General features: G+C 32.1%; 2 protein-coding genes across 2 annotated transcripts; one reads left to right on the plus strand and one right to left on the minus strand.

Moving 5' to 3' along the window:
- On the minus strand, positions 1–25,842 carry LOC115881507 (histone-lysine N-methyltransferase PR-Set7-like). Its single transcript, XM_030899017.1, has 6 exons — positions 25,612–25,842; positions 13,236–13,413; positions 7,013–7,119; positions 6,656–6,956; positions 3,328–3,472; positions 1–1,429 (listed from the first exon to the last, which is right to left on the minus strand). The coding sequence occupies exons 1-6, from the start codon at positions 25,619–25,621 to the stop codon at positions 1,364–1,366; spliced, it is 807 nt and encodes a 268-aa protein (XP_030754877.1). The 5' UTR covers positions 25,622–25,842; the 3' UTR covers positions 1–1,363.
- Positions 14,878–25,413, plus strand: LOC115881506. Its single transcript, XM_030899016.1, has 5 exons — positions 14,878–15,177; positions 16,712–16,908; positions 19,781–20,022; positions 22,279–22,404; positions 25,214–25,413. Exons 1-5 carry the CDS (start codon positions 14,995–14,997, stop codon positions 25,282–25,284), a joined length of 819 nt encoding a protein of 272 aa, XP_030754876.1. The 5' UTR covers positions 14,878–14,994; the 3' UTR covers positions 25,285–25,413.
- Positions 25,843–26,281: the final 439 nt, after the last annotated feature.

Here is a 26,281-nt window from a genome sequence, read left to right on the forward strand (position 1 = left end):
GCAACGGGTATCGGCAGCCAGACGGGCCTCATGCTGTTCCAGAGAGCATAGTAAAAGATATATCAAAGAGCCAGACGTCTTAAAATACTTTCTCGAAAACGTTGCTAGCTCTTAGACTATAACTAGGATAAGCCATCAGTAAGTTTGACATTGATTGGCAGGTTCAAAATTTGCTTTGTAAACTAATATACCAAAAAAACTGTTTTAAAAAATTACAGAAACATTTTCTACCATTCTGACTCCTACTGATATACAAATTATTGACAAATAATTACATTATAAGGCAGTTACTATTTAATTCTAAGATTTTTATTAAGTAGAAGTAATAAATACCCAGTGACCGCCGCACGTTTCCAAACAAAAGAGATGTTTGTATGTATAATTCAGTTAGGGGAATCAATTCAGCATACCCAGTGATAGGGAAAATCACTTTTGACATGTCATATAACATTTGATACATGCCATGTTACAAATAACTTTTGTTAAGTTACAATTGATACTCTGGTCGTGTGACAATTGACACATGTAACATGACAAAAAAACAGTACCTTTACTAGAACAAAAAAAATGATTTTAGTTAAGCTATAGAAATATAATATGAAGTCTGTTTTTAATGTGTTGAGAACTTTTTTTACGGGCAGTGCAAAATCATTTAAATAAAATAATACACTAAAGTATTAAAAATTTAAGGGGTAGCGTTGATATTTCATTTAGCCATCAAGATCTAAAAAATACTATAATAAATAATACTACTGAAAATTAATATAACTGTATAATCTGCATAAAGTGACACAAATAACGTCACTTTCTGACTACTGACGAAATTTTTAACGTCGACAGCAACGTGTAATCTAATTTAAAATAAAATTCTTGTCACAATGTTCAAACAAATGCTACTGTCATTGTCAAAAACTTAAGTAGTCAAGATGATAAAGTTTGATCTGAAACGTTATTTCTATGCCTGCTATGACATCGTTTTCTGAAATAAAAAAGGCACCTATAACGTTCCAGAAAATGTATCAAAGATTCTTTTTTCTTAAATTATAGGATAAAACAAAGTACAGTCCAAAACGTAAGTACCCCAGGAAAATTTGTACTACTAAAATAAAATAAATAAAACTAAATATCTAGTTGCAGTTCGAAAAGATTGTACTGACGAAGAACGGAAACATACTGTACTGATCAATTGTCAATACTCATACATTGTCAATTTAAAATCTAAATCTAATTGTACAGTTTTAAGATATAGAGGAAAAAACTAATTTTTAGACAATACAAGTGTACATGATTTGAGTCAAAATTTTTGTTTAAAAAATGACATTCGAGGACATGTTGAACTGTTCAAGTAATTCAAATTTCCGTATCAGTATGCTAGCCAAGGATGGTGTTTTAAAGATTCTTTAGACCTGTCCCCATAATCGTACAGCACCTGAAATAAAACATCATTTAAGACAGAGAACAGAAATCATTATCGCCAACATTAAGATCATTCATGCAAAAAAAAGTTTTAATAGCAGTACAATAAAGGGCCTGATACCTAAATACCCTGTCGGCAACAATCTTGAGTCGATATTTAATGATTAGGAGTGAATCCCCATGGCGATCTTGTAACTCAGACAGAGAAGGGTTTATTACATAACTACTAAATCCGGCGCTTTATTTCATTAACTTGGGAAAATACTTGCTCTTCTCTCTTCATTTAGTACATCTTATTGTACTAGAGTACAGTAGATATTACTGTACTCTTCGTACACGCGAAAGTCGGCACCCAAAGCCAGGCGTTGTCGATTGTGTATATTATTCAACAACCTTTAATCACAGAATGTTCCAGCTATACAGGGTGTCCCAGAAATAAGTGCAAGTATTTTAAGAGGTTGTAGATCTCGATAAAAGAAACATATTTTCTCTTTATCGTTTTTCAAATAGGTCCAAAATAACGGAGTTATTTTACTTTGAAAATTAAAAAAAAAGATTTTTTGCTAAAATTTTGAGAACCAGTGGATCTTTTCTGGATTTTCTTTCTTGTAAATTTAATCTACTTCCTATGTTGCCATATTATCAAAAAATATTTTTTTTAAATAAAACCTAAAAAAATTCCAAAAAAATTTCAAAAAATCCGAATTTTCAACATTTTTTTTTTCGCGAAAAAAACCTCATAGGCGTGTTTCTGGGGTTGAACTATACCACCAGTTAAAATACTTGCACTAATTTCTGGGACACCCTGTATAGAAGCGACATAAAAGCATCGGCTCCTTTGAAGAATCGGCCCCATTTTCATTTTTCTGGAAAACTGGAAAAAATTTCTAGAATTCTATTGAAAGAAATTTTGAAATACACTGGTTCCATTATACAGTATGTCCCCGGATTGTCTTTACAAGAGGACAAACTTTTTTATTATTGACATTTTGAGAAAAATGCATTCTTTATAAAAAAATTAAAAATAAAATAAAATTAATTTATTTTTGTTAAAAATAAAATGCTGTTTCTACGGTAATACAATTTCGACTTCATTCTTTGATAGATGTTTATTATTAATTTTGATGAACTATTATCACCCTTTTCGTAGCACTAATATAAATAAATTATAGCTGTAGATGTTAGTTTTATTGCGACATTTTATTAGTAAATACAAATTCAAAAAAAAAATTATAACCGATAATATAACAGGCGAAACATAAACCAGGGATGGGCAAATAAACCAGGGATGAGCAAATAAAGGAAGGAGAGTTAAATAACTGTCTCTCCTTTATTCAGCGTTTTTTATATTTTGTTGTAATGAATACAAATACATGAAAAAATGGGGAAAAATAAAGCAATAAAATAAGAAACAGCATTTCTATTGCTTTCCAACCTATACTTTCTTTGGCACACATTTTTATTTCTACACAAAATATAAGATATAATGTCAATACAAAGATCAAATATAAAAGAATAAATACAATTTTAACAACAGCGATTAATAGAAAACAGACTTTTTTCTGTGCTAGTATTCAAGAGCAGATGATGGCTAGATACCTACGGACTTGGTAGATATAAATATCTTTGACACCAAAAGTAGTGAACAAACGAATTACAGCACTCTATAATATTATCTAGGAACTCTAGCATACAAAACCATGTGTTGTGAAAATAATTCAGGTCCCTATAGCTCGACATTAAAATTAGAATAATTTCTAGGTTTACTGTTAATATTTTGTCATTTGACTTACTTGTTATTATACCGATATGTTCTTTTTTAATGATATAGATAAATTATAGGATAGTAACCAACCAAAATTATTATTTAATATAAAAAAGGACCGTTATGAAGTAATATTATAAATTTACCTCTTCTCCCTTACTGATGTCCTCTTTGGCGATAAGCACTAGTCTCGGTTTTTTATCAATAATAATAGTTTTTGTCATCAAGTTACCATTTCGAGAATGATTTACCAGTCTACCTAATCTTCCGGTTTCTGCCGTAGCGTCTATACTAAAATATAAACAAAAAATGCCATCATATTTTTTTATACAGTAAAAATCATATCTTAAAAACTGATTCGTGTCTGGAACATATACAGGGTGCCAAAAAAATGGTGTATTTAACTTCGGTGGGTGATTCTCCAGATAAGAATAAAACAATGTCCTAAAATGTCCTAAAATGCTTCCCGAAGAAGTTACGGTCCTAGAAAGGTGAAATAAAAATAATATATTTTATTTACAGGTAGAAAGAACTTTTGTACCTGTTCTGTATATTCTAGTAAATTCAATGCAGTACAATTTTTAAACGTAAATATCTTTAAAACGGTTTACTGTTTCAATCTAAATGAAGAACACATTTTTTATATAAAAAAAGTTCTAGTTCTAGTTAATTTGTTGAAATTACTGTATCAATAAGGATGAAAGAAGTACCAGAAGTAGTACTCTCTACCCTAATGAAAAGTACCTTTTCAGGGTTGTTACAGAATTTTTTACAATCGTCATTCGCTTTGACATCAAAATTTGTGTAAGAGTACCAAATTTCAGGAAAAACGGTTTACCAATGTTCTTAAAAATAAACAAAATATATTATTTTTATTTAACCTTTCAAGAACTGTAACTTCTTCGGGTATTTTAGGATATACATTCATATGAACTTTTTGTTTTATTTTTATCTGTAGAATCACCCACCAAAGTTAGATACATCTTTTTTTCACACCCTGTATAGTTTTTTTTAAGTTGGGTAATTATAAAGAGTAATTGTCATTTGTCATATCTGTCTATATCTATGATACAAACGTCAAACGAAAACAAGGTACGATATTGCGCAGGTTTTGGTCACTATATACGTCACATTTTAGCACCACTGCACTATAGTTTCTAGAAGCTACTTTTTTGGCCAAAATTAAACAACTTACATTTAATGGAAAATATTGACTGTAAATTTGTGTTTTTAATAAAATAATAAAAGACTAATAAAATGAAGTTATTTTTAATCATCTTATTCAACGTGTGATTAACTTTTACCCATGAAGCATCTTCTTTATCTAGTTCCAAAAAAGAAACTTGATCAATTATCGAATTACTGCTATCCAAAAAAACAATCTTCTTTAGAAATATCTTCTTGCTCTTCTTCTTCTTGCTCTTCCTCCTCGTATTCCTCTTCTTTTCCATGCTTCTCTTCAAATTGTTCTTCATTTAACTTCTTTTCGATAAAGTCAAGTACACGAAGTAGGTTAAGTACATCGGCAGGATAACTAAATTTACAAAGCAGCCTGCACAAGTAAAGTATTTTGCAGCCTGCACAAGTGTTCCTCGGAAACTGCCTGCTTATGTTCCTCGGAAACTTTTGAGGCCGTTCTTCTCTGAGTTCTGGAAGATTGCTCCGAAAAAGGTAATCGTGGGCGGCCGGCAGATGATGTGGATGGAAGGGGTTCTGTTAACTCTAGGATAAAATCGTCCTTTAACCAGTCATCATTTTGTTTTAAAAATAAATCTTTAAGCCACGAAACCGCCTGCCATCTTTCAAAATTTATACAAAGGCGATTTATCTTTTTTTCCAGTGTGCCTGATAGTTCTTGTTCATTATTCTGAAATTTCTGTCTTACAAAATTTGAAAAAAAAACGTTTCTCTCAACTTTATCGGCCCCTTGTAGCCATTTTTCCAAAAGATCTATTTTTTTCAATCGATACATAGCCGAAAAAAAAATTCTTTAAAAAAAAAGTTGCAGCTAGTAGCAGCCAATTTTTTCTTTGATATGTTCAGAAAGGATTGTTTCAAATTTTACAATAACATCTAGCATGGAGAAACATGGAGAATTTTTTATAAGTCAAACTAAACTTTTAACTTTTTATTTATGTTCTGTCTTAAACTCATTATTTTTAATTAATTAAAAAATAATGGACGCTGATTCTTATGTGCAATTGTTAGTGATTTCTTAAAAATAACAGTAATCCGTTTTTATATCCCGCTGAAATATATCACTTAATATTCACCAAAACTCTTCCAAAAATAAACAACAACTGAATAGGCACAAATACTTCACTAGAACGTCTAAATATAAATGCTGATAAGGAATAAAAATGAAAACTAAACAAAAATATATGCATGTGGTCTTCTTCATTTGTATATCTGCTTGCATTATACTTACAAAAAAAGTCCATATACAGTGAGTCTAAAATATGTATTTTGGCCAAAAAATTAGCTTCTAGAAACTAGGGCATTCAATCCCGGGATCCCGGACATTTTTCCAATCCCGAAATCCCGGGATTGTCTTTCCTTTAATCCCGGGATTTTCGGGATTCATCATTACATTTTTTCCTTAATTTAAATCGTACACAAGTCTTTCATGATAGTACAATATGCGCTTATAAACAACCCTGAATGTTTGATCAAGTTTGAAGATGATGAAGATCTAGTTTGAGTGATAATACTCTTGATCGGCTTGATTTTTTTAAGAAATTTTTTCAAAAACCAAAAAAACCAAGTTTAGATCCTCATCTTTGTTACTGCATAAGTTGTTATTTTAGTATCTCTTAGTAATCCTGTGTTATGCTGTATTCGATTGGTTATGTAAATTAAATAAAAAATGTATATTTTAGTTCCTTTTATGTTTTTTTTGTTAAATAAACTTATATGTTATGTTGTTTTGTAATGGGGATGACGTTTAATTTATGTTAATGTTTTTTTTGTTCAATAAAATTTTGTAAAGAAAGAAAATATAATATAATTCCAACGTAATTAATTTTTTCGTGAATCCCGGGACCAATCCCGGGATCCAGGGATCGAAAAATTATAATCCCGAAATCCCGGGATTAAAAATTTCTTTCGGGATTGAATGCCCTACCAGAAACCATAGTGCACTGGTCGGCAAGCTCCGAGCGCCAATTTCAAATCGTCAAACTGATGACACATAATAATATGAAAATTACTTTTCAAATGTCAAGCTCAATGATTTGACATATCTTTTGAGGTTATGTCCTAATTCTTTCCCATTTTAGGTATTATTAGTGGCAATTTAAAATATATAGATATTATTTTGTATGACGTATGACGTCACAGGTGATATGCGCAAACTGAACGAAATTGGAGCCGCTATCGATCATACCTTATTTTCTTTGCATCATGGTCTATATCCATAAAACATGCGAAATAAAGAGACTAAACCATTTTTATTACACTAAAATATAAACTTACCAATACTGAATACCGTTATGTTTAAAATAATACATATAGCATCCTGCATTTTCATTTTGGGCATAGGCTTCTTCCCTAATTTTCGCCTCCACTGTATCCACCAGATCCCCGCTGTACTCCACCACAAAGTCGCCCTTCCTGAATTCCTTAGCGGCTACCACGCCCCTCCCTTTACCTTCGAAATAACAGACTTCCAGCCCTTCTTCCACTTCGCTTCGTACCGATTGTTCCAAAGCCAACTGCTTCTCTTCCAAAACAGTTGTTTTCGTCTTGCGCACTGATCTTCTGACAGGAAAAAACTCTAAAGATACATGCTGTTAGTTAATAAGATAAATAACTAACAAACAATCTTAAGACCTGTTAGCTTCTGTTGATTGTTGACCTTGGCATTATTTCGAGGCGGTTCTTGAATTTGACAAGTGCCATTTTGTTTGATCCCGTTAACTGGTTGACTGTTTAGAAGCCTAGATAAAATTCATATACAAAAATTATAAAGATTTTTTCATAAGTTTCTTAAAAAGTTTCAAACAAGTTTTTCTAATCATTCATGCTGTCAGAAGTGAAAATCTTCATATGCGCCCAGTTTCAAATTTCGATTTTATAAACACTACAGATACCGTATCATTGAAAAAAAACGGTGTCTAGTTGGCTTGAAAATTATGAACAATATTCTACATATAATTTTCTTCATTTCGTAGCCATCGCTGACGCCGTTTTTTTTTCAATCATATTGTATCTTGTCAATTTTTGTCAAAGATTAGTTAGTATTTTTTATGTGACAAAATGTATGCTTGGACGTTGTGAGACTATCTTTCAATCAAAGTTCAAAGTAAAAGCAAATTCTGTGCTAAGGAACTTATAAAGTGTATGATTTATGGAATTTACATCAAAAATAAAAACATAACCTTGTACAGCTTAGTATTTTGGATGTCTGTATATAAACATAACAGTTTCTATAGGCTTGGTGCATTCTTACATAGCAAGTACAGGAAACAATTTGTTATAATATTATTTGAAAACTACAACATAAATTAATAATTGGACGGATCCATGAACGAAAAAAGATCTGGAGCAGAAATTTACTGTATCCGTCCAAAGACTGGGTCTTGGAAAATACACCACAATTTTCCAAGCTGAGCTATTTGCTATTGAAACATGTCTGCAACTGCTGGTGGAACAGCAATACACTGGGAAAACAACAAGCATATTTTCGGATAGTCAAGTCGCGTTGAAAGCACTTGAAGCAACGAAAATCACGTCTATGACGATTCTTTATTGTAGGAAGCTACTCAATATATTAGGTGTCCTAATATATTGAGTAGTTACTCAATATATTACAAAGTGTCGCTAATATGGATACCGGGACATGTCGGCCTAGATGGAAACGAACGTGCTAATTCCCTCGCCAAAACTAGTGATGTTGGTAGGGAATATTTCCATTCGAATTTTGCAGGAAATTTCAGAAATTTCTGAAATATTCGGTCCCAAAATCGCGAATATTCGCAAAAATCCGAATTTTGCAAGAAATTTCTTTTCCAAATTCAAGACATTGAGCAAAAATTTAACGAAAGTGTATCAAGTATGCCTATTGTTAAATCAGAAGAAAAAGAATGTTTCTTCGCCTTACAAAATAGAAAACGTATGGCTCTTAAACCAATGCATTTTGCCGCGAATCTCTTGGACCCCTCTGTTTCCTGGGAGAGCACCTTAACAATGAAGAACACATAGCCGCTATGGAATTTATCAACAATATCATCCTCAGTTTGTCAATGATAAAGAAGCCATTTTTACAGATGTAACAAATTATTGCGCCAAATCGGGTTTATGGGCTCTCGACTACGTTTGGATTTCAGTTAAAAATGTAGACTGTCTAAGTTGGTGGCAATCAATGTGTAAAAATACTCAGTTGAAATATTTAGCTGTTGCTCTGCTGTCTTTACCAACGTCATCTGCAGCCACTGAGAGAAGTTTTACTTACAGTTTTATCCATACTAAAATAAAAGGAATCGTTTAACTGCACAAAGAGCCGGCAAAATAATGTTCGTAGCTCATAACGATAAATTAATACTACAAAAACAAAAAGTAGATATGGAGCATGATATTCAACAACATGAAACACTTCCAGAACCACTAAAACCCGTAGAGGTAGAGTTCCAGAGTCCATTCTTCAGAATCAGAAGCAGATGATACATCAAATATATCTGATTTGGAAATAGAAACTGACGAAGACAGTACTACTACTACTATAATACCCTATGAAGATGGGACCAGCTCGGCGCCTGAAAGTATTCCGGATTAGAATAATTCAGTTATTTGTGTTTTACGTTTTTTAAATTTATATTTCGTGCTTTTTTCTTTTTTTTAAGTTCATAGTCATAGTTCATGGTTTATGTACGAAGTACAAATGTTACCAAATGATTTTTGTTATGTGTTATGTTTATGACTTTTATGAGTTATGTATTGTTTATTAAAAATATAACAACTAATATTATGTTTATTATTTCTTTTTCCACTTACATATTGGTCAAATGTCTATCTAATTTATTCCTATACTGTATCAACAAAAAATATGTAAAATTGTAAAATTTCATAAATTTCTGAAAGTTTCCGGAAGTTTCGAAAATTTCCTGCAACAATCAAAAATTTCTGAAATATTTACATCGCTAGCCAAAGCTAGTGCAGGTTCGTCATTCGTGGGTCCAGAACCGACACTTAACGTTCCAAAAAATCTCGCAAGAGACAGGCTCTGTGAATGGGTTAGGAGTGCGACGCGTAATAATCTGTATTTGTCTTTTGAGTTCAAATATCTTAAAAGCACCACCGAACACCACGCTAGTTTTTATTTTTAAAGTCTTTGTAGAACCCCTCCTACTTTTTAGTTCAATATCTAGACCCGCCATGACCCGCCGAAATAGAATTTTTACCTAATATTGTTTTCGTTTTAAAAAAAATACGAACTGGCGACTCCCAATTTACACTAAACTAATTTTTTTGATGCCAGATAGAAAAAAAAACCATTTGGTGATTTCTTCTGGCGTCTATTCATCAATTGAAAAACACCTGACATTTTAGGTAACATCAGTCGTATGAATTTATGTAAACGTTTTCTTAAGAATGGATTCAATGGAAAATCGGAAGCTGAAATTTTGGAAGAAATTACCCTATATCTAACCAATTATTGTGATATTTACAACACGGAGCAAGAATCCGCTAAGAAAATACTCAAATCATTCATTCAAAAATGGACCAAAAGATGGAGAGATTCATCTTATTCTTGGCAAAAATTTAGTTTGAAAAATGCTGATTGGTTAGAAAAAAATGTATTCAGTGACGTAGCTATAGACGAAAATTCGCAATGCACTGGGGAATCGGAACCCGGTCCATCAAAAAGAAAATGTTTTTCCGATTTATCCAAATCTCAAAAAGACAGAACTACGAAAGGTGATTTTTTTATTTCAATTTTGTGCACTGTATTTACCATATATTAATTACTTCATTATAGACGTCAGAGATAATTATACTTCAGACATCCTTGCTTACGCAACCGTTTCTGTTCTTAAAAAGGAACATAAACATGATGTTGCTAAAGCAGTTTCAGCCGCTATTTCTTCTCCGGATGAATGTTGGCTGCTTTGAAACAAAATATTCCCAAAAAATTTACGCCTAATGAAGCCATCGCTTTATTTATAATCAACAGCAAGCAAACAAAGGCACAGTACCAAAACATGCGGTCAGCTACACTTTGGAAAGGTAATTTCATTAATTCGCAATTTGTATAAATATTTTTTTTTCATTATGTTTTTCATCAGGTACGGATCTGTACCCTTCATACCAGGAGATACTTAAATATAAAAAGTTGAGCTATCCTGTTTTAAATCCTGATGATTTTACTGAAACTGAAGCCAAAGTGACTCTTCAGAATTTAGTTGATACCACAGTAGAACGAATTTTAATTAATATTGCTGATCTGAATAGTACATGTGATATTATTGCCACACATAAATGGGGTATGGATGGAAGCAGTGGTCATTCGGAATTTAAGCAACGATTTATGGATCCAAAAAATTCCGATTCTACTGTATTTTGTACTAACTTGGTGCCTATTTCATTAACATATAGAGATGATTCTCAGAAAGATGTTATTTGGAGAAATGAAAATCCAAATTCTTCAAGGTATGATTAAAAATACTGAAGAAAAAGGGTATGAAGATTGGAAACCTGAAATTTATGAGCCTTTTTTCCTACCAACTACATCAATATGTTACTACATATCAAATTTTATCTAAATTTCGTCGAGTTATTAGACTTAGACTAGAATTTGGAGGAGCCTAATCTATATTTTTGATAAATTACATTTTCAAATTTTAGCTTATGTCGACCAATGAGAATGGCTTTCTGCAAGGAAGACTGTAATACAATTCTAACAGAGTATTCTAGAGTGATGAAGGAAATTGTGGAAATACAGGACAGTAAAATAAAAATTAATAATAGCGTAGAAGTCATTGTAAGACATAGATTCTACTGTACAATGGTAGATGGAAAAATAATAAATGCGGTGTGCAAAAATGCTGCAACTTCGGTAAATGAGTTTTTGTTAAATATAATATTTTAAACGTTCTGCATAATGTTTAAACCTATTGTACTTTTAGAGATGCCCTGTTTGTCTAGCTGGACCAAAAACTTTGAATAATTTGCCGAGCCAAACCAATGCAGATGTTTTGAAATTTGGAATATCCCCTTTGCATGCAAAAATTAACTCCATGGAATTTTTACTGAGATGTTCATACAAGTATGTATATTAGATGAGAGAATTAAACATTGTTAGTTAGATGAGAAGTTGCTGTCATGTCAGCAAGCATTATCCATCTATATTTAATTTATTTTTAGACTGGCCTCTACGAAGGAAGAACAAGAAACTAAAAAGAAAATAATACAAAAGCAGTTTAAAGAGAAAACTGGTTTAAACATAGGTAAACCAAAACCAGGGTTTGGTATTTCCCATGACGGAAATACAGCTAGGAGATTTTTTCAGAACTCGAAAGTTACATCTGAAATTATAGGGATAGAGTTACCTATTATTGAAAGGTTCTCGAATGTCCTAGCTGCGATATCATGCAACAGAATTATTTCACCTGAGTCTTATGAAAATTATGCACGTGAAACTGCTGAACTTTTTCACAAAACCTACCCTCAATTCACGTTTTCACCAACAGTTCATAAAATTCTTTACCATGGACATGAGTACATGAAACAATTTCCTTTCATTCCAGTAGGTAATATTTCTTATAAAACTTTAATACCAAACAATAATTATTTTTTTAATTTAGGAGCATTGAGTGAAGAACCACAAGAAGCCCGCAACAAAGATTTTAAAAGATATCGTACAGACTTCTCAAGAAAGATTTCTCGGAAAGACACTTTAGAAGATATTTTTAACAGATTTATGTTAACATCTGATCCTCTATTTTTTTTCTTATTCAAGAAATTTCAGTTGTCATCAAAGACAACAAAAAAGGATGAAAATGTACACCTACCTCTAGATTTTCTCAATGAGGAAACTTCTGTTAACAATGCCATGATGGGTGTGGGGTACGATATGAGTTCTGACGAGGACAATTCTACAAGTAATGATGAAGATGACGAAATTACTAATGAGTTTGAAGATGGCGTTTTTTAACTAGCGATTCATATTGTTGCGGACCGGTGTGGACTCGACCTAACCTAACTATATGACCCGCCCTCGGATGACCTTAACATCGCATTAAAGAAAGACACCGTAATGATTCATTCGAAGATTCGAGAAGAATCGAGTCCCACTGGAATGGAGTAGTACATACGAGAACATTCGAAACCTTCTCTATGCACCTAACGATCTATGGACTATTCTAGAAATCTTTAGCTGTAGGTATAAATGCCGGCGGCTGTGGCCTAGAGAGGGCAGTTATAAATAAAAGAGTGCAGCTGACGCGTGGATGTAGAGCAGTCGTCCTGGTCTTGCGGATGTTAAGGACTTCACAATTGACGTTTTTTAATACCTTGAAACCTTAACTTTGTGCTCCACAAAATCAATTACAAAATGTATCCCTTAACCAAAAAATTAAGTCAATAAAATCACATGCGGCACTTTTTCACCATTTGGAACCACTGTGCGACGTTTCGGGACTGGAATGACAGTCCCGGAATGACAAGAAAATCCTAGCAGAGCCATCCAAGCGTAGAACAGGAGAACTCTTAAAGGCTGGTTAGGTTAGGTTAGGCCGACTCTGTATGGACTCTGTATGGAAGATGACGAAACAATGAAGGCACGTTATTGTACCTGTCCCGCTGGAAGTAAGACCAGGTTTGAGATGTTTGGCAAAACCACGCTAGACTTAGGAGACATATCAGCCCCTCGGACATAACAGCCTATGTTAAAAGGTTGGGTCTTGAGGGTGAACTTTAACACTCTTTTTCTATTAAAAAGCTTGTAGAAACTGAGCCACAATAGACCCACGCGGCCAAAGTGGAGGGGGGTGGGTAAAACTAATATTAGTGAATACGAATAATATCGAGCCAGACAACATATGAAGAAAAAACTTACTTTTTTCGTGCTTTTGGCGCAGGAGGTTGACATATAATAAGAGGTTCCTTGGAGGCTATGTCTTCGTTGCTTTCGCTGCGTAGCTCGATCCTGTGAGGTGTAGGGGGTGAATTTACCCCCCCTAGCAGCTTCTGCCGACGCGTCTGTATTTGCAGAGGTGTAGTTACCACGCTAGCAGCTGTGAATTGAGAGAAAAACATGTATTAAGTATTGAAATATTAATACTATATACAGGATGGTCTGAACTGTATTCCGGAAACTTCGGCAGCATATTCAGCAGATAAAAATAAGTAAAAATAGTTCGTATAAATTTATGTCCTAAAATGCTTAGTTTCGGAGATACAGGGTGTACAAATTTCATTTTTATTTCGATTTTTTCCCAATAATTTCTGAAGTCACGTCAATATTTGGATGAAGATTTGTGTGTGGGAGTTTTTTGACATGAGAAATTTGATTTTGATGTCAAGATGGCTCCTCTATTTGTAGGGGGCTATACCTACAGGTATTTTAACTGTTTTAAAGAATAACTTTTCGTCCGTAGCTGTATAAAACTACCGAGTGAGAAAATATACATTTCCATGATTTTTTACGTAAGAAATGTCTCTTGGTAAAAATCGCTACGAGCAACCGTTCTCAAGATATTTAGAATGGTAATAGGCAATACATGTCATTATTGATAAAAAAAATAAACATGTTGAATAGATAGCTGTTTGACTGAAATGATAAATTTGGGAACTTTTTATTTTTTTAAATTAATCATAAATCTCTCTTCGAAAAAATGATGATAAAACAGTTTCTGTTGAACTTTTGGCCCAAAAACATTTCAAATTTAAGATTTCAGCCTAATAACTATTTTGTCAACATTTTTAATTTATGTATGTCAATGATGACAGGTATTGATAATTTAGATTCCAAAAATCTCGAAAACCATTACTCGTACCGGTTTGCAAAGAAACCTTTTTTGCGTAAAAAACCTCGTAAATATATATTTTTTAACTCAGTAGTTTTATACAGATACGGACGAAAACTTATTACTCTTCAAACCAGTTAAAAATATGTAGGTGGCGCCCTCTACAAGTAGGTGTCATATTTACTTCAAAATATTTTTTTTCTTTTCAACAAACTCCCAGACACCAATTTTCATACAAATATTGACGTAGCTTAAAAATTGATTTGGAAAAAATCTTCATTTTAGGACATACATTTATACGAACTTTTTTAATAATTTTTATAAGTTTCCGAAATACAATTCGGACCTCCCTGTATTGTGTTTATATCCAGCTAGAAGAACATCTTATGATATCCACAGACGACATACAAAAACGACAGAAAATCAATTTCCCCTTTAAAACAGCTGCCACTGTCGTATATTCTTACACTGGACAAACTATACCATATCGGCAAAAGAAGTCGTCGAAGGATCGGTATTTACATGTGTAAAAGTAAATCACTATGGCGATCTTGTAAGTAGGAGTGTGAAAAATGCGAAATAGTTCTTCCAATCCTTATTGTACTATTATTATCTGTTGAATTTAATTAAACAAATCATATTTTATAACTAACTTTTTCCAGGCGTCTGCTAATATTCTGGAAATTCTGTATATCAGAATGAATTTATTATGATTCTGTATATTTCTAACTTGACAATCGATCAATCAGTTTGATTATTGACAGTATTTATTTACAAACACAAAGCTAAATTGTTGTAAGCAAAATTAGATAGTGCAATACACATCTAGTAGTGTATAAATGACCAGTGATGTCTCAAAAGTGTATAGAAGAGACCGGACACAAACTATCCAGTAATAACGAGGATATTGTGCGGTATTTGTGCGGTATCGAAAATGAAAGACAAACTTTGGAAGATATAATTCAAAAACAATATCAAGAGCGAAAGAGAATAGAGATAGAAATAGAAAAATTAACGTATAAGCTCTGTTTGGTAAGACAAAGACGAATTTGGTTTAAAAATATTAGTGCGCCTCAAAAGTGGCTCACCCCTATAACGTTTTAATTTTTTTCAGGTAAAAAAACGAGATTTGGTATGTTAGTATACGACATAAGTTAAAATTGATTGACGTATTCAATTGTTTTTAGTCACTTCCTGTTTCACCGGAAATGACTTCAACTTTTGATTTTTAAATGGCACCCTCGGTATTTTTTTACTTTATTCGATAGAAAATGACACTATAAATAGAATGGCATATAATATGTCAACTTTTGACATTTTCGCATATGGTTTATTTGAAATTAGTTTCATAGCGACAATTTGACTCGAAATACGAAGTGTGGGGTATCAAATTATTCGTAAAAAAATCGTCTTTTTCCAAATATGCTAATGAGCCACCCTCGGTCCATTTGAAAAAATTGAGATATGACTAAAAATACGATTTGGGCATCTTTTAACCGGCCAGGATAAGACACGAATAACGTTAGACGATCAAATCTATTTTTCCAAAGCTCCTTGATTAAAAATTAGTGTTTTTAACATAGCCATGGCACTCTAGATTGAAATTTAAAATACGATTTTTTATTAAGCAAAAATGTAAAAAATTGACATATAATATGGCATTCTATTCAGAATGCCATTTTCTATCGAATAAAGTAAAAAAATACCGAAGGTGGCATTCAAAAATCAAAAGTTGTAGTCATTTCTGGTGAAATAGGAAGTGACCAAAAACAATTGAATACGTCAATCGATCCTAATTTATGTCGTATAGTAACATAACAAAACTCGTTTTTTTTATCTGAAAAGATAAAAAAATTGGTCAAGTGCCAGTCGGACTCGCGCACGAAGGGTTCCGTACCATTCATTATCTATACAATATTAGGCGCTATATTATTATAAACCTTTTTTCCGATTTAGCTGAAATTTTGATTGCGCGTATAAGTAATTTAAAAAAAATGAGGAAACACATTACTAAAAATTGTATTAATCAATAATAAATATGTAAAAATATGTAAAAATTAACATTAAAAAAAGTCGTCTTGACTAGGATTCGAACCTGTCTTATTACGGCTCCAACGTCATATAGCACCGTAAAGTCCTAACGCTTTAACCACGCGGCACATGAAAGATTCTATGTAAAATTCTTACTTAAAAGATAATGTTTAGTGAAAGTACTTTTTTATTTATAAACATTTATTTAATTCTGTTTTTAGTATTTGTTCTTAGAGCGGCAACATAGGTACATTATCTGTGACAATTTCAACTGTCTAGGTATAACGGTTCATAAAATAGGCCTTTGTGAAGGACGGAGGACGGACAGCGAAGTCTTAGTAATAGGGTTCATGTTTTTACCCTTTGGGTACGGAACACTAAAAATTATAGGTGTGAGTCACTTTTGAAACACACTCGGTATCTGTCCTCACAAATCTTTCCCCATTTGACCGACTCTCTAGCTTTAGTAATTTCCGAGATACCCATAAAGAACATCGTAAACTCACCCTGTATAATGTTTTCTAATATTTCTAAGATTAACAAGAGTCTTTCGATGCGCATCAAGGCGAAGAACAATTATGATAAGACCATCGAAGAGATCCAGTCACATTACAGCGTGCTGGTAGACAGTTCTAACAAGCTGAGGAACCTTGTAGAAAAAACTCAAGCGGATCTTGACGACATCATGAACAAAAAAATTGGTACTGGTACCGGAGAAAATATTCCGCCAGGGTAAGAGTGAATATTAACTAAATTATTAGCATATTGTTGATCAAAATACAGATTTCGAAAACTTTCCTTTGTAGTGTGAACCTAAAGTACGCATTTAGGATGTATTTCAGAAAAATATTTAACTTCTACAGGGTGGTTCAAAAAAGTGTGAGTGGATCGGGATGATTTTTGGCTTCCTTTCTAACTTTCTAATCACTTTATACATAATCCTAAGATATTATGAACTATATTTTGATAATTTCAGAGATATTAATATATAAATAAAAAAAATCAGCCTTTTTACAAAGAGATATTTTAAATTTTTTTTTATAGATATTTATACAGGGTGAGTTTCCTACGATGTTCTCTATGGGTATCTCGGAAACTACTGGAGATAGAGAGTCAGTTAAATGAGAAAAGAATTGCAGTTTTGTGGGGTCATAAATATGCGCTTTTCAGATTTTCGAAAAAGTTCATAGCTTACTAGATATTTCGAAAAAAACAAATTTTGGCTATTTTAAAAATTATCCCTAATTCCATTATAATCTATTTTAGACAAAAAGTTTTCAAATAAAAGTTGTAGATATCCCTAATGAGATTGTGTTCACCGATTTTTTCTAAAGCCTGTCATTTTTGACATATGACACAAACATATGTTTTTCTAAATGGAAACCTTAGTTGGCCATGACTTCATAAAAAGCGCCCTTTTTTAAGCTTTTCAACGATATAAGCTATACTATGTTTCTTTCACAAAATTACTGAGTTATAACCAATTCTTATCTTTCTTGACTAATTTCACTTAGTTAGCCATGGAAACAAGTTTAATCGTCGTTGCTCTCAGAAATGTGAAATTGTCACATCCAATCTTTGTAAATTAACATAAACAAAAATTGTAAATAAGAGTTTTTTAAATAAAGAACAGCGTGTAGAATTATTGGTTCAACTTTTCTTGGCCATACAGTTTCGAGGATACGTTGACCGGTGAACGTTACGTTTTTTAGAAAACGGTTTTCAAGACATGTTAGAAAAGTTAAATTTAGATACTCGCGCATTAATACAGTGGTTCCAACATGACTTTCATTATGACGCACCAACATCCCCACAATGAAAGAAATGTTATTTAAAAAATTATTTATATCATAATTATATAGACTCAGGGAGGTGGACCAATTGCATGGGTCTCCTCGGTCACCTGACCTATCCATTTTAGATTTTTTTATGCGGTATGGTTAACAACAAGGTTTACAAAAAAACTTATGAATTAAGAGAGGCACTCGAAGAGGCGGAACAGGAGAAGTTTAATTAAGTCGACCGGTCGTTCTGTGACAATAGCTAGAAATTCAGTTTTAAAAAGATGCATTTATGTACTCAAAATAATTGCGGATTTTTTAAACATTTTCATAAAACTTTCACTTCATAAAAGCTTAAAAAATGGCGCTTTTTATGAAGTCATGGCCAACTATGATTTCCATTTAAAAAAACATATGTTTGTGTCATATGTCAAAAATGACAGGTTTTATGAAAAATCGGAGAACACAAACTCATTAGGAATGTGATTATCTACAACTTTTATCTGAACACTTTTTGTCTAAAATAAATTGTAATGGAATTAGGGACAATTTTTAAAATAGCCAAAATTTGTTTTTTTCGAAATATCTAGTAAGCCATGAACTTTTTCAAAAATCTGAAAGGCACATATTTATGACCCCACAAAACGGCAATTCTTTTCCCATTTAACCGACTCTCTATCTCCAGTAGTTTTCGAGATGCCCATAGAGAACATCGTAGGAAACTCACCCTGTATTTAAGATATATTATTTTTAAAAAAAAATATTAAAAATACAAGAAATGTCCTGAAATGAAAACTATACTAGGTATTTACTATAGTTGGTCTGTACTTACTTTCCTATAAATATCGTAATCTTAAACCATACAGGGTGTTCACAATTATATGCCAAACTTTCTAAAATATAAAATATAATTTTATTAATTTCTTTTAAATGGAACATTGTATATTATTCCTTTGTTAGACGGAGAATTAAAAAATTAACATTTTTTGTATTTAAAGTGTTTTAAATTTTTTAGTGGTTTCGCTAATATTCGCGTTTTTATTACTATGGCTCTTTCAACTGTAAAATACCAGACAAAAACCATTAGGTAACTTTGTTAAAAAATTACTGTAGAAAAACCCATATGTAATGTAATATTACAAATATTAGCAAAACCGTTAAAATTTTTGAAATAATTTGTACCTACTTTATACAAAAAAATGTTCGTTTTTTAATTGTCAAACAACAAAGAAATAATATACAGGGTGTTCCAGTTAAAAAATGAACACCCTGTTTGGTTTAAGATTACAATATTTATAGGAAAGTAAGTACAGACCAACTATAGTAAATACCCAGTATATTTTTGATCTCAGGATCTTTATTGTATTTTTAATATATTTTTTTTAAAATGCTCATATTTTTTTTATTTATTTATTAATATCTCTGGAACTGTCAAAACATATTTAATAATATCTTAGGATTATGTAAAGTGTTTTTATTTATTTATTAATATCTCTGGAACTGTCAAAACATATTTAATAATCGTAGGATTATGTAAAGTGATCATAAAGGAAGTCAAAAATGTAATAATATACATGGTGTTCCATTTAAAAAAAATTATCCCGATCCACTCACTTTTTTGAGTTATCCTGCAGAAGTTAAAATATTTTCCTGAAATACATCCTAGTACGTACTTTAGGTTTGCACTTAAACAAAATTCCTAACTTTTTTATTATAGAAGCTACAGATACCTGACACATTTTGTCGGACCCAGTATGGGTGACTGTGACCTGAGATAGGATACAGTTAAACTTATAAAAGTTTAAAAAATCACTCTTTTTTAGACTGACCCCTCTAACTGACCCCACTGAATGCCCTTGCGATAACACACCAGAAGAACCAACCAGGTTAATCAAAACACAGATGCCACCTGGTTCCTCTTCCGCAACTACCCCGATTGCTTATTCCACTCACAGCGTCACTTCTAACTTCACCAGCTCTTACGTGTCTGCGGCCAATTCTACAGACAAAGCTGATTTAAAAACCGAATTAGAAGATCCTAAAAGAAGCCAATCCAGAGGCCTGGGTAATCATAACAAATAACAATAGCTATATTTTTGCACTGAAATATATTTTTGCACAACACTGAAAAAAAAACAAATTGTCACGCGTAAATCCCATGTAAATTTTGAAAAGGTCAAATATTATCTCCCCAGATGATTTCATACAAAAGTTGTATTAGACTTTTTCGAAGAGGCGTTAAAGTTGTACTTTTGTTCAGAATTTCGTTTTATTTGGAATCGGCATTTAAAAGTTATTTGAAAAACCTACCATCAAATTAGTAAAATTTATAATACGGCCTAGCCAGAGCTACAATTAAAATACCAGCAAATTGATTGACGTATTCAATTGTTTTTGGTCACTTCCTGTTTCACCGGAAATTTAGGTTATCTTTTAAGGTTATCTCTATCTCTTTAAGGTTATCTGTCATTTGAAGAAGCGAAGTTGCCACTGTTGCCATTTATCAAATATCTCTATATACTTTATTTCAAGTATGCCTCAGGCAACGAATCATTTTTTTAATTATTTATTAGCTGTAAGATATTTTATACATTCAAATTTAAAAATAAGGATCAAACAAAACAAAAAAAATATGTATAAAACTTTATAATTAATTCCACTTCAAATTATGAGCAGTGTATACCATGTTTATAGGACCACTTCATAAGTTGAGCAGTTAAATACATAGTCTATCTGTCAAACACGTCAAAAGAGACAGAAAGAAAATTTGGTCCCACCCTTTGAATAAGAAGACTAAAGAAGGAGCATATCAAAAATCTTAGGTCCACCGCAATGGGATTCAAATATGGCCGACTTAAATTCCGGTTTATCAGTGCCGTTCTAATTTTATTTAAAAAATATAAAACTATGATGTAGGGTAGACGTGGAGTAGACTCAATATTTTTTTTTTATTTTACGTTGTGAATAAATGTTGGTAGTTATTAAAATTGTTATAAAAACATATTATTATAATAAAAATAGATAAGTTTTAATAATTATTTATTAACACAAACATCCGATACGCTACTGAAGCAGGTAAGTAAAATTGACGTATCTAAATTCTTTGACATCTAATCTTTGACAAGTAGTAAATAAAAGCAAAAATGCAAGAAAAAATATATAATTAGTTAATTTAAGTGAATTTCATAAATGATCGGTTTACTACAGGTATGTATATTATATAGTCACTTACTAGCGAAAAGTTGTTCCATTATTTCACTCGATTTTTGCCGAGATCTACCGCACGCTACACATCCAACTATTTTAGAGTCTGTTTCGATAAATCGCGATAGTGTCACTGTTAATTTAAGTTCTGCCACAATTTCCATCTAGATTTACTACCTTTATACAACTATCAGTAGTAGAATAAATAATAAATGACATAAAATAAGCTCCGTAAAGACTGACAAATCCACAAAATTTCAAATCAAATTCAAATGTGTCAAATGAATCGTCAAACAGAACTGTCAAGGATCCCCACCCTAGAGTCCTTTTTCCGCCCACCATGCATGAATACATGGATAACATTATGCTCCTTCCTTAGTCTTTTTATTCAAAGGTCCCACCACATCAAAAGAACCGACGGTTTCTGTCGCTACCCGGCGACTACTTACTCTGGTAAAATACTCTACGGGACTCAGTTTTCACCTTTTCGATAAGTTATAAGTATGGTGTGTAGAAATGAGGAGAAATATCTCTTATGGGACTTTATTGGAAAAAGTGGTCACAAAAATGTAAGAACGTTCACCAAATGACCACAGTGGCGCTAATGACGCATAAATCTAAAAAATGAAAAGTAACCATAGATAAGAGAATAAAAGTAACATAACTAAACATTACCCAAAAAAGCTACAATTGTATGGTGAAAACCGCATCTTTGCATCTCTACTCATAATCGAAAAATCCCATAAAACACACGAAAATGGGACACCCTGTACCGAGCATGAACACGACCCGTCGCATTTTCTTTTTTCTTGTGATGATCATCAGTTTTTCAAAAGAGGAACGCTACTGGTCTTAATAATTTAAATCAAATCAGGGTTAAATAAGTCCCTCTCTACAATAAATACCAATGTCAAATTTCAACAAAAATATCTAACATATTCAAATGGAAACATGCCGAAACATTCCTAGACCTATCTTTATGTAAACTTTCCATTTTGAAATCTCTCAAAGAATATCCATCCTCCTGAAATTGGGCTAAGTAACAACTGCAGATTCAAAATACTATACCTACTTATTTTACTCCTTTCCAATCCAATATTCTATTTCTATAATGTAGAACAAGGATCAGCAATGCGTGCAGCATCTTCTCAAAACGGTCAACAATCGTCTACAACTTGTACAGGTCAATCTGTGGATGACATATTATCAACTGTGACTGGAGCATCGGCGATGTCAAAATTAAGTAAGTTAACTTAAGTACATCGTTTTGTTTCTGCTATATTATAATGATCGATAAGAATCGGCGTCATATGATTGGGCTGCAAATGACAATCGATGACAGTCCCTATAATTTTACACATAAAATGACTGCGATCATCATTTCCAAGCCCGCTCTGACGCCGTTTCTTTTTTCTATCGTTAATCGAATGGTTTAATCCAACTATATGTGGTCTGAATTTTAAAGTTTAAAGGTTCATTACCACAGCACCAGAAAACCGTCTAAAATAGTGAACAGTCAACCGAATTAGTTTTAATCTATTTTGTTTACGACATATCTATGACTTGGTGTGATAACTACATTTGACAAGCTTCTCACCAGTTTGGATGTTTGTGGGAACATACCTTAAGATAATGTTAGAGATATCCTTATTATCAGCGGCGTGGCGTGGCGTTAATACAAGGGGATGTAATAAGTAACTGCAAATAACATTTTACCAACACAATAAAGTATTTTTCTTTTTTTATTAAAGTCTTTAATTTTGAATTTACAAAAAAATATATAAAAGTCAATGTCACTGGTTAAAAAACAACCGAGCCAATTTAAAAAAGAACTAAATTTAGGTAAAAAAACAAAGCTGTGAACGCATCTATTTATTGAGTGCCTTACAACCTAGTGATGGTAAAAATTCTAAGTAATCGTTACAAAGTAACAGTTACTTTACGAGGACTCGAAGTAACGCTTACTATTTGAATTTAGGACTCGTTACTCGTTACTAAGCTAATTCGTTACTTTTGCGCCGGCAGTAATCGTAATCCCTGGAATCCTTGTTTCAATATGTTTATGTTTAAAGTGTTGACTTGACGCCGGCCGGTGTTTTAGATGGCAAATGTGTGATATTTTTATTACAATTATTATGATTGGCTCATGCCGACCCGGAGGCGGTCTGTCCCTCCCTTTGCCGTTAGTTGTCGCTTTTTATTTATAGAATAGAATTGTTTATTTAGATTAGCATGTCTTAGATATTAATTAAAAATGGATTCACGTTAGTCACAAAAATGTTAACATCTGAAAAAGCAGAGCAAATATTTTTCTTCTTCAAAAGAGAATAGATATTTCGCCACTTACACTGTAAGAAAATCTACAAAATAAAAATAGTAATTTTTAGTAAACACCGCTGCGTTAATCCAAAGGACTTTTCTGAAGAGATGAATCCGCCGAGAGAGAGAGAGAGAGAGAGAGAGAGAGAGAGAGAGAGAGAGAGAGAGTAAAAAAATACTTATATACTTAAATTATCCTATTAAGCCCTTACACTAGAAGAAAGTAGAAACCCCTTATAGGTTAAACCGAGCATGCAACGAAGATCGCCGCGCACAATAAGTAACGAAGTTCCACGTCAGCCCAAGTCTTCCAACCTCTACACAAAACAACGATTATAAAGTAACGATACTAAGTACCAAAGTAACGAGTAACTAAAGTAACGAGTCCTATTACCAAAAGTACCTAACTAGTAGTTACGAGTCCATAAAAGTAACTAAAGTTTACATCACTATACAACCACATAGTTCACAGATTACCAGTGTTCACTTTTATAAACATTTCCACTAAAATGACAAATACACAATTTTAATTTAGTATTAATATTCAAAATATGCATTAGAGGTCCTTCTTCAAGAGTTTTGATTTTTTCTCAATACACCATAGAACCAAAGTTAACAGAACAAAATATGTAAACTTTGATAGAACTGAAGAATGATTGCAAAATTATTTCTTTACAGCCGCATTTCAGAATCGGTCATCGCGACGCGCGACGATATTTTTTATTTTATACCGCGAACAAGATGTGTTTTTGCGGTTGCATCACCCACCGATTAAAACAGCGAACAGGAGACGTAATTGCGGGCGGAAAGTTCACTAACCTCGGCTAGCGTTCGAGAGCGTTCAAGATGTAACGAGGACAGTCGCAGCATGGCGCTGTCGAGATATTTTTATTTTTAGCGTTTAGGGTAGGTTTTAACGTTATCTATAAAGCTCGACCAATACACACATTAAATAACTGAAATTGACTTTAATTAATTGAATACATTTACTGAGAATTTTAATATATGATAGGAGATCTCAGTGACTTTTTTAAATAAAAACGTATTAGAATATTTTGAGGGGATGCGACGCATTACACGCATCAATGGAAACATGTTAAAGAGACAAAGACTGGGTTGATCCATTTCTTCCTTGCGAAATTGCCGGATTTTTTATACTGCAATTAGTGTTGGACGTTGGACTAATAATATAATATAATAACATACACATTTTACTGAATAATTGTTATTCATTTTAATGAGCATGAGCATACAATAGCATACCTATGGTCTGTCCAACGGTGACAGACCAAGAAGATTTTAAAGATCCCCGACAGTGATAATTGTGTCACTCATTTTAATTCACAGATAAATTTTATTTTCTGTCATTTTTTGGATTTCGTCTGTCGAAATCCTTCCTAACTTGTTGGACCGGCTTACAGACTATACCGGTAATACCAGTAGTTGAGAGTTAAAAGATAGTAGGTATTTATACTTGTATGGTGCATAGCAGTGATGTAAATTTAAAAATTTTCGACTTCAATACAAATTTGACTAACCAATAAAATACACTTAAAAAATTATTCCAGATAGGTAGATACAAAAAATAATAGTGTACATTGTAATTGTATATAATTTTTGATATTTATTACGTAAATCGTATTGATATTCTTCTGTTTTTATTTTATATTAGCTGTTATAAGTGTTATATTTATGTATAATATATTAGTATTTTTATCATATATTATTTCTAGATGAAATGAAAGAGAGAGAATTGGATGATAGACCTAAATCTGGAAAGAGTTCAATTTTTAGAGAATTTTAATTTAAACAAGATTGTTTAAACCCCTCAACATTTAAAATAACCAGAAAATACATAATTATGTTCTATACTGATATAAAAAAATAATTTAATGTTTTCTGTGATCTAAATTATTGTTTAAATGTATCTAATTAAAGCTATAAATATATTTAGAAATTAGCTTGTGGTTTAATTTAACCTTCTCATAGTACAAATATTAATATGATTTGAGGTTATGGGCGTTTATTGAACAATTAAAATGACCATATAATTAAAGAACATCGGCCCTTTAACGTAAATTTACTTTTTTTATTCTATCTTAATAAACTATACAATTATTATTTTACTTACCTCTAACCATTTTTATGATCAAAATTTGAATCTACAAACTCTATTACAAATCTTTGTATAGGACGAAGATGGTAACTTATTCTAATATCCGTCACATAATAAAAGAAATAAATTAAATTGCAGAAGATTTATGCATTTCTCTAGAAAATGATCGGTACTTTTTATAATTTCAATTCAAACACGACTCATAAACTCTGGCATTTTGTCAAATTTGGCTATAAAAACAGCTGACAGCAGCTGATAACTTTCAATTTCAATAAACAAGGCGACAATATGAAAAAAATAAAAATCTCTAATACTATATAACTAATATTATAAAACTTTAAAATATTACCATTAAAACACTGTAAATTAAACCAATTAATGATTATTTTTTTTAAATACATAAGGAATGACCTTTGGTTAGATGTTTTATATAAAAAGAACAAATTCTTTGGTAATGGTGTGGATCCGGTGGCTGACCTTGAAACGAGTTTTTGCTGCATATAGTCACAGACACTACGCATGCGCACATCTTGGATGTTGCCAGATTGCAAGTTATTTTGGAATTATTTTCAGTAGAAAACAAATATGTGCTTTTCAGTGTTTTTTTGTCAATATAAGATCTGTTCTCAGAAGAATCCTTGACTAGTCAGCACGTTTTTTATTGGTTAAAATGTGTAGAAACCTG

Source organism: Sitophilus oryzae, unplaced genomic scaffold (genome assembly GCF_002938485.1).
Source record: "Sitophilus oryzae breed Bouriz unplaced genomic scaffold, Soryzae_2.0 scaffold_172_pilon_pilon, whole genome shotgun sequence".
In the NCBI taxonomy this organism is placed as follows: domain Eukaryota; kingdom Metazoa; phylum Arthropoda; class Insecta; order Coleoptera; family Curculionidae; genus Sitophilus; species Sitophilus oryzae.